The sequence below is a fragment of the Castanea sativa genome, chromosome 8, assembly GCF_040712315.1.
Source record: "Castanea sativa cultivar Marrone di Chiusa Pesio chromosome 8, ASM4071231v1".
Classification (NCBI taxonomy): Eukaryota; Viridiplantae; Streptophyta; class Magnoliopsida; order Fagales; family Fagaceae; genus Castanea; species Castanea sativa.
The window spans coordinates 26141660-26151124 of record NC_134020.1 but is presented as its reverse complement, the minus strand read 5'-3'; the positions used below and the strand labels follow the sequence as shown (position 1 = coordinate 26151124).

The 9465-nt window shown below is 34.6% G+C and overlaps 1 protein-coding gene across 2 annotated transcripts; it reads left to right on the top strand.

The window, feature by feature from the left end:
• Window positions 1-3320: 3320 nt before the first annotated feature.
• Window positions 3321-8612, top strand: LOC142605744 (WUSCHEL-related homeobox 2-like). Of its 2 annotated transcripts, XM_075777187.1 has the most exons (3): window positions 3321-3544; window positions 6944-7277; window positions 7967-8612. In XM_075777187.1, exons 2-3 carry the CDS (start codon window positions 6962-6964, stop codon window positions 8392-8394), a joined length of 744 nt encoding a protein of 247 aa, XP_075633302.1. In that variant the 5' UTR covers window positions 3321-3544; window positions 6944-6961; the 3' UTR covers window positions 8395-8612. The 2 variants fall into 2 exon arrangements, 1 of the variants encoding a protein (XP_075633302.1); XR_012839114.1 differs by lacking the exon at window positions 6944-7277 and having other exon boundaries at window positions 7967-8090.
• Window positions 8613-9465: the final 853 nt, after the last annotated feature.

The following is a 9465-nucleotide window of genomic DNA, read 5'->3' as shown; positions in this document are numbered from 1 at the left end:
AGTTACAAACTTGGTTGTAGTCAATAACTATTACTTCCATTAAAAAATTTGAAATTTTAACCGTAAGAGTGCATGTTTTTTATGTTATTAAATGCATGTCAAATTTCTTGTTAATCGAATGTTATTTACTAATCGATTCATAAACTTATTTTTTATTCATAATTTTATACTGCAAAAACTCAATATTCAAACATTTGGTTGATGACATATCAATTTTTAATCTTTTGAAAATTTGCAAATATGAAGGATATAAGAAGAAAATGTAATTCAATAGGAAATTTTTCAAATTTTGCATCTAATAAAAAGATATTGAGCGAAGTTGTATTCATTGGTTACAACAAAATCTGTAATTAAACTTTGTACTTAAAACTTTGTCAAGATTTATTTAAAAACAAGTAAATTTTCTTTAAAATTTATTTATTTTGTCAATTTAAAATATAGTCGATTTTCAAATCATACAATAAGCGATATATCTCAACTTTTCATTTCATATTCTTTTTTAAATCATTATTTATCTCTCTTTCAAAAAAAAAAAAAAAAAAAATCATTATCTATCTCGTATTCAAAAGGGTGTTTGAAAACCACTAGGAATTGGTCCAAGTCGTAATTAAAATAGAACTTCCTTGCTCAAGGCCTGCGTTTTGATGGGTTTATTATACCGGGCCGCAAAAAACATACACGTGAAATCATATACGCATGGCCCATTTGGCTCCCAAAGCAGGTGCAGTGGACCCGTGTAATTGATGTCCATTGAACAAGTCTAATCGGAGCTGGTTATGATTTGCCCAATCATATCATTTCAAACCTACCAAATTTGCATTGATTATGCAATACGGCTTAGGTATAAAGTCAAAATTGTATCCCCATTAGTACCTTCTTATTGTAAACGCAATTGTACGGTAGCAATGGTGTATAGTTTGAATGCACCTAGCAGGTCTCTATGGAGGATTGGCTCCTACCTAGCTTGAGCAGTTTTCTTGGGTGGGTCACTTCCAAATGTTCCAATATGACCGTTGGGTAACTTTGAAAAATAGCATAAACATTCCTGTTAGAAAAGTTTAAGAGCCACTTCTGACGAAAGCTGCTCTGCATTTTCAAAAGAGATTGTCTTTTGTGAATAACCAATTAGTAATAAAAGGTTGTTGAAAAGATAATCACCACACGATTGTTGAAAAGATATAAGATCCATAGCGGCTTTAAGGGATGGTTGAAAGGAAAAGAAGAAGCTAGGTCAAGTTGTCCAGAATGGAAAAAAAAACTTGGTTTTGGACATTGATCCTGGTTAAGATAATCAAATTATATGAAAACATAAATAAAATTTACTTTTGAGAACAGCATAGGCGGGCAAAAGATTGACACTTTATAAGCAATAATCGAGTATAAAAGCCAATTATGTGTTTACCTGGATGGATGATAGGTAATATTAAGTTGTTTTATGAAACTTATCCTAGTTATCTAGCCATGTACAACTCTTGTAAAGCACTAATTTTTCTATGTACAACTGTATACTTCTATTGAGCTTATTTTTTAAACCAAATTAAGAAACATAATTATATAATTGCCAACAAAAATTTAGTTCTTTTTACAAAATTTATGTTAAGAAATTCAAGGATCTAAAAATTCATTTAAGTGGATTATTTGATCGAAAATCATTATTAATGGAAATTACTTATTTATTAAGTAAGGTTGCAGTAAAATCAACATCCAAATTTCTAAGCAAGCACTAAGTAGATGTACTAGGGATCATATGGCTAAAAAAATTAGGCTTTTTTTTTATTATAAAAAATTGAAATTTTGGGCTAAGGGCTAAGGGCTAAGGGCTAAGGGCTTTAGACAGAGTCATGCTAAGCATGCGTTAGCCCAAAGCCAGATATAGGTTGAGGTCTCAACTTTATAGCATACCTTGCTTGCAAGTTTGTAAATTGTAACCAATAATACTGAAGGAAATTACACCCAAATCGACAACAAGCTTACAATTTGTGATTGGTGCTTCAAATTTACTCTTCCACCAAGTAGCAATTGTGGTCCCATTTATAAGTGTTATAATCCAATTATATATGTAACACTCAAGCATGTTGTAAAATTAAATGTGGATTTAGCTGTTTATAATTGGGTTCAAAACCGAAACCTTATATTCTTTTCTTTTTTTGTTAACAATAAAAATTGAAGACCTTTACCTGTTTTCAAAGGTTAAGGCTCTGAGTTAAACCATTATGGATGTGGGAGAATATTACATACGAAATTTCTTCTATCACTTGGCATAAAAATATAATTTTTTATAGTAAAAAAATATTAAAAAAGAAAAGAAAAAAGCATAGGCCCATATTTGTGTACTTAGGTGTCAGCATATCGTTTTCCTAGTATAAAGCATAGGCCCATATAATGTCTTTTGAAGACATCTTCAGTTGACGGCTTGAGAAAAGTTTGGCACAAGTCCAATGTTAATAAAATCTCCCATTAGAAAAGTTTGGCGCAAGTCCAATGTATACAAAATCTCCAATTACTCCAATGGCTAAGAAAGTTCATTCCCATCACTCAAGCTTTATGTTGAAACTCACAATCGTGGCCGATATAGTCGCAAAGTTATGTGGCAGACAGCTCAGATATCAAATTTGTCATCTATATACATTGAGTGAAATTTTATTGGGAAAAATTATCGATTTTTCATATTAAGTTATACCTTATTTTACACTTAGTTCTTTAAACATACCATCAATTCCTTAAATTAAAATTTTAATAACACTTAACTTCCTGCTATCTGTTTTAATGTTAAGTCTAACAAAAATGTAGTATTAAAAGATCTATTTATGCCTCTATAGTTTGTTATAGAGAGAGAAGTAAATTGGTATTTTAATGCTAAATCCAATTAGATTTAATATCAAAATAGACCGTATGAAACTATTGAAATTGAATTATAACTTTTGAGTTAATTGTGTATTTCGATAATTTATGAGACGAAATGTATAATTGAGAATTGCTAAGGTTGAAAAAAATAATTTTTCTGTATTATTTGGTATTACTATAAAAAATAGTTGTTTGGCCTAAATCTTCCTATACACCTCCGTCCAAACAGTCCAGGTTAAGGGACCTTGTCGTATTCGGACTAAAATAACACTGATGAGTGAAGATAAAGAAAGATATTCATAACAAATAGAGATCAGTACAAAGGTCCACCAATCTGTCTCGAATTTGGTGCTATAAACAAAGGAGCAGAATATGGGGGGTGTGGTTTTGTGGTTCACGAGGCGGCGCTGAAAGGTGGCGGCACCTGAATAATCCGCAACAAAACACACATAAAATATATATGCATATATATAACTACTACCATAATAGTAGTAGTACTTTAGCATCATGGTCAGCGCAAACCCTTTATTAGGCATGTATAGCACCTCACCTATCGTAGACTCTCTTGCTCCCTATTTTGATTGCCTGCATTTATGGCGAGTCTTCATGGTGTTTCTCCCATTTTGTTAACCCACGCCACCCTTCATCTGACTCTCTGAGCACTCATGTACGATCCACCTTCGTGTACAATGTATTATGGGTTAGTCTCCTTCAACTACATGCTATTGCCCTTTATATGTTTAGTTTGACACATTCTTCCTTTTTCTTACTTTGGAAAGTAATGCTTCGATTAGGTTAGACTTAAGTTTGAGGTAGATTGATATCTTCCTGATACATGCAATAAATTATAGAAAAAGTGAGTGTACTGGATATTAAATCCCAATAGATTCATGCCAAAGTTCATTAATTTTGAACTTCCCAAATCTCCATGAAACAGAATTTAATTAAAGTCAGTCCCTTGCTCACTCTACGCTCACCCCTTTTTAGTGGACCAACTATGTCATAATTATAAGTTGGACAATTTTTTTTCACATATGTTATGATATAATCTATTATATTGGTATATAATAAATGATAAAACTTATCTACAATTCTTTAGTACAAGTTCTTCAATTAAATTTAAATATCTACTTGTATTGACTAACAAAACATAAACAATAGTATCATTTTTAAGAATGATCGAATTCAATATAGCTGTGTTTACATTTTATTGGAAAAACTAAGGTATTGCATTAAAATTACTATCAATAAAATCCTATGATAAAAGTAATGTTAAAAATAGACTAAAGTTGCGATTGCTTCACTTACAAAAGGTCATGCAAATTGTGAAAAAAGAAGAAGATAATTATGTTCTTTAACCTTACTCATCCCATAAAGGATGGCAAACGCCAAATTTAATGTAAATAAAAGAGATGTTCAATTGTGTGGGTTATTTATTCACTCATTTTTTACTTCTGGTTATACTGTCATGGTCTATATATGACGCATAGATAACTAATAAATTTAGCCACCCTTTTATTTCCCTGTTTCTAATTCCTTGTGATTTTTGGGATAACTCTATGTACTGAGGAATAGCTTCCTTTGATTAGGGATGTCCACGGGTCAGTTTTAGACTCAACTAACGCTCTTCTAGAATTACGTTTAACGTCCCTTTATGACTTTCCCGATTGGCGCTTGGGTCAGTAGCTGGGCTCTGAGACAACACTACCACGGCTACTATTAGCCTGAGTAAAAAGAAGGAAGAGAAGGTACTAAAGTGAGGAGTTCATTAGTCATACATAGTGAAGGGGGTCAACCTCTTTCATGACTCATGGCCCGAATGTGTCACTTGGTTAGCATTTCTAGAATCATTAAGTAAAGTTGGTTTTTTGATAGGGAAGCTGGAGAGTTTGCTGTAGTTGAGACACGTTTTTCTGATGGATGACCAAATCCAATCTAATCATGTTAAGTGACAGAAGGAGAGACCCGTCATTGACCATTAATTTGGTGAAAATCGGATTGCCACAGGTTTGAATTCCCTCTAGTCAAATAAGTTGAAGTCATGGTAATACGGTGGAGTAGATATCTTGTCAGGTTTGTTTGAGATTTCACAAGATATAGTAGAGAACTCACCAAATCGGTTGAGATCTCCACCAAATCTGGCGGAGATTTTGCCGGATCTACAAAGTTAAGCTGCTAGAGACAAAGGCATTAGACGATTTGGATTCATCAGGTTTTCAAATAGGAAACTCGCCACTCAAACCAAAATAGTCCGTTCTTGTCATCGCTAACCTATCATTGATTAGAATAACACTCAAATTAGGCTATTTTTAGATCGAGTGACTTCTAGTTAGCCGGTTTTGTCAAGTTTGGGCATGGTTTGGACAACCCTACCTTTGATCACATTATCATTCATTTTGGATGAATTTATTTTCATTTTTAAATAGAATGTACAATTCTTTCAAATGTCAATTTTTTTAATACATTTTTTTTACAATAAACAAATTAAATTGATGAAATAAGTTCCTCCAAGAATAAACATAAGAGCATTAGCATCAAGTGTGCTAAATGCTAATTTTTTAGCATTTAGCACACAAAATACTAAAAATCTACTATCATCAAATGTTTCGAATGCCAAATAAATTTGGCATTTGCTATAGTACAATTCTAATATTGGCATTGTATGGACAAAAATGCTATTTTTTAATCTTTTTTATTTACTTTTCTCTCCCCTCTCACCAGTCCCTCAAATGGCTTCTCTCTCTTCCTCTTTCCTCGGCCCCTCCCCATATCTTGATCTCTACACTTTAGATTTCACACACACACACACACACACACACACACACACACACACACACACTCACTCTCTCTCTCTCTCTCAATGAGTTGTGGTGGTTTGGGTTTTTTAGATTTGGGGTTTTTTCCCTAAAATTTGGGTTCTTTTTATCTTCAGATTTGGGTAATGGGTTTTTTTTTTTTTAATGAGTTTTTTTAGTTATGTTTTGCAATGGGTTTTTGATTTGATTTGGGCTTTTTGAAGGCTTGTGATGGTGGGTTGCGATTTTGGGGGTAGTGGTGGATTTATGGTGGTGGAGGGTTGTGGGTGAGGCTACTGTTGTGGAGAGAGAGAGAGAGAAATAGAGAGAGAGATGAATAAAAAATGAATAAATGTAAAAAATTTAAAAAAAAAAGTGATGTAGAATGAATTATAAAATAATATATTAAATTTAATAAATAAAAACTTTTTAATATCTCAATGCTAAAATTTGTAGAAGAGTGCTCTAATAATAAAGTAGAACAAAATATTCATACGAGGAGCTCTAACTTTGCTTTCTTGAAATTACATTGACACTAACAAAACAAAAAGAAGACCAATCGGCTTTCCTTTTCTTTTGAGTTGCTATAATGCGCGCAATTTATCGAGATGGGATTTTGGACCATGATGATCAGATGGTGAACTTTTGTAGGCACTGAACCACACCATAAAAGAGGCACAAAACACACCCAAGGCAAAGGCCACCACCCCCACAAAGTCACCTCAGCCTAGACGTTTCAACTTCATCCATCTCTGCACCTATCTGTTACCACTTCAATTCCCAACGCCTAGCCCTTGCCTACACCTTACAACCCAACCGGCTGTCTTTTTCTCCTTAATGACACTTATACCCTTCCTTTCCTTCAATGGCGTAACCTACCTTACATTACATTACAGTCAGAGTCTCTCTCTCTCGCTCTCTGTCATTCCCGAGATATCGACATTAAAAAGGAACAAATCACCATCATAGAACACAGCGCAAAAAAGATATGGGCTTTTTGGTCTTTCTTGCCAAACATAAATATTCACTCTACGTTCCCTAACGAAGACGACGAAACCCAAGCCTTTCCCTCTCACAGACTCAGCCGCTACCCGTCATGTTTTCAGAGATGTTCAGCACCAAAAACAATACGCATGTTAATCTTTCTCTCTCTCTCTCTCTCTCTCTGTTTGACCCTCTGTCTCCCTCTATAAAATAGACATAGTACAAACACCATGCAAAAAGTAAGCCAAACCACACATAAACTCACTCTATATATCTGAAAGTTTCTCTTCTGTGAACCCTAAATACACTGGAATATTCAGAGAATTCAAGAACAAAACATGGAGGGTGATAATAATGTGGACATGGATGGTGCAAGTGGAGCTCCAGTGAGTTCAAGGTGGAACCCAACAAAGGAGCAGATAAGCATGTTGGAGAGTTTGTATAGGCAAGGGATAAGGACCCCAAGCGCTGAGCAAATACAACAGATCACAAGCAGGTTAAGGGTTTATGGTCACATTGAGGGAAAGAATGTTTTTTATTGGTTTCAGAATCACAAGGCAAGGCAGAGGCAGAAACAGAAGCAAGAAAGCATGGATTATATCAATCGCTATTTTCATACCACTCCACCACTCTTCCCTCCTCCTTGCCCAAATGGTCTGTCACTTATCCTCATTCTGAATTTTGTAACACTATAATCTGAAAATGCTTATTGTATCTCTTTTTTTTATTTCTTTTTCTTTTTGTTGGTGTGTGTGTTTTGTAGTTGGTGTTTGTGTGTTTTATTTATTTATTGTATTCATGCTTTTTGTTCCAAGCTGTCTCTTCATGCATACGGGCTCGATATGTGTGTTCAACACTGATTAGTCTATTTCTCGTTTTTGTAATGCAGGCTTTCTTACTTCTTATGAAATGATTTTTTCTTTTCTTCATATCTCCTTTTCATTATCAATTATATATTATGGACAAACAATTGTTTTGACTATGGAGGTCTTGATCATTCATTCCTTTTTTCCTTCACATTAGTACAAACTTGGATAACTTTTACATAGACTTGTCTTCTATCTTAGTGCAGCTTTCATGACTACATTTAGCACTACCAATTTGTTTCTTCATATTCCTTCTTTGGTTTCTGAATATCATTGCTAGCTCTGGCCTGTCCCTTTCCAACTATTTTGCTTCCTAGTATTTCGATTTTCCTATTATCAGTCTAATCCTTCTAACACTCACTTCTGTTTCATTCTTATCTACTACTAGTTCATCTCACTCCCCCTCTTAACATGCATATTCCTTTTTACTCCTATTAATGGTTACATGAATTTTTGAAATGGGGTTTTCTTTTTCAGTTCTCGGCGGCCCATATTACCTGCCACATAACGATGTAGGGTTCTATCCACAATACCAACATTCCAAGGTGCTTTTACCAAGTGGTATCAGGGGGAGACCAAGGACAGAAAAATTGGAGAAGCCCAGAGCCTTGGATGGCGCAGCATATAACTCAGCCCACCAAGGATATGGTATGGCTATGCATATAGGAAACAGTACCTGGGATATCACCAACAATTACAGCAACTATGGTCAAGAAACATTGCCTCTTTTTCCTTTGCATCCAACAGGAATTTTACAAGGAAAAACAGGAAAGCCATCCATTGGTTCATCTGCTGAGAACTCCACTACCACTACTCCTAGCTCTTCTGAGATTGAAGAAGGTTCTGGGAATTACCAACCCTTCTTTGATTTTTTCTCCGGACAAGGTTCCTGTGAAAGTGACTGAATAAATGTTGTTTTCTGAATTATAGCACTAACATGTAGCCAAGGTAATAATTGGGATTTGATGAAGTAGGTTATGTTGCTGGGGTGTGAATGTAGGTCTCCTTGGTATTTGGTGAAAGAAATGGCTGTAGTCAGGGTCACTTCTGATGTATATGTTTTCATGGTCGGATGGCCCTGTTTTGTTTTTTTAACTTCTTTCTCTACTCGATCGTTGCATTATGGAAGAAGCTTATTTTTTTTAGTGAAATTTTATCCGTTTGGCTTGGTCTTTTTACTTTTGAACACAATGAGCCAATCTTGCTTTGCATGACTTTTATGTCCTACATGCACTGTGAGACAGTACTGGTTTCATGCATAAATATTTGATGAATGATGCCATATGTACCCAAAAAAGATTCTTCCATCTTTCTGGAATATAGCTGATTTGAAAAATCAAGATTAAACTCAGTACTACCACTCTTAACTGTGTTTGAAAGTAATCAGTTATGGCAGGCTATTGATAAAGAACGGGTAAACTTATAAGCCAAAAATTAAAGAAATTAACGTCTTGTTTGTTTCAGTATAAAATATTTTTAAGAAAATATTTTTCAATTTTATGGTATTTGTTTTGCAGTAAAATATTTAGTCGAAAGTAAAATATTTTCAGTCAACAAATTCAACCTAAGCAAATTTATGTAAAATATTTTACACATAAAAATTTGGTAAAACATTTTACATTTGCTTATTTCTTCACGTCCCGATACTTATCACTCCTGCACTTTCGCGCTAAACTCACCCTCTCGTATATCTCTCCAAAAAAATCCAGCCACCCTCTCAGATTTCTCTCCAAAATCCTAGCCACCTCCGGTCCCTTCTCCTGCCAATCTCCGGCTTCAAGGTCCAAGGCATCACCAGCCATCTCCAGCTTCCGTCGGCACCGCCCATCGTCAGCAAAACCAGGTACTTTTCTGCCTTTTTAGATTAGATTTCTCATTTTCTTTTCGTTTGTCTTAATCTCTAACCTTTCTCTGGTGTCGGTATGGTTTTGTTTCATTTTGGCCTATGTGCTTGCTTCTTGTTACTGGGTTTTTGA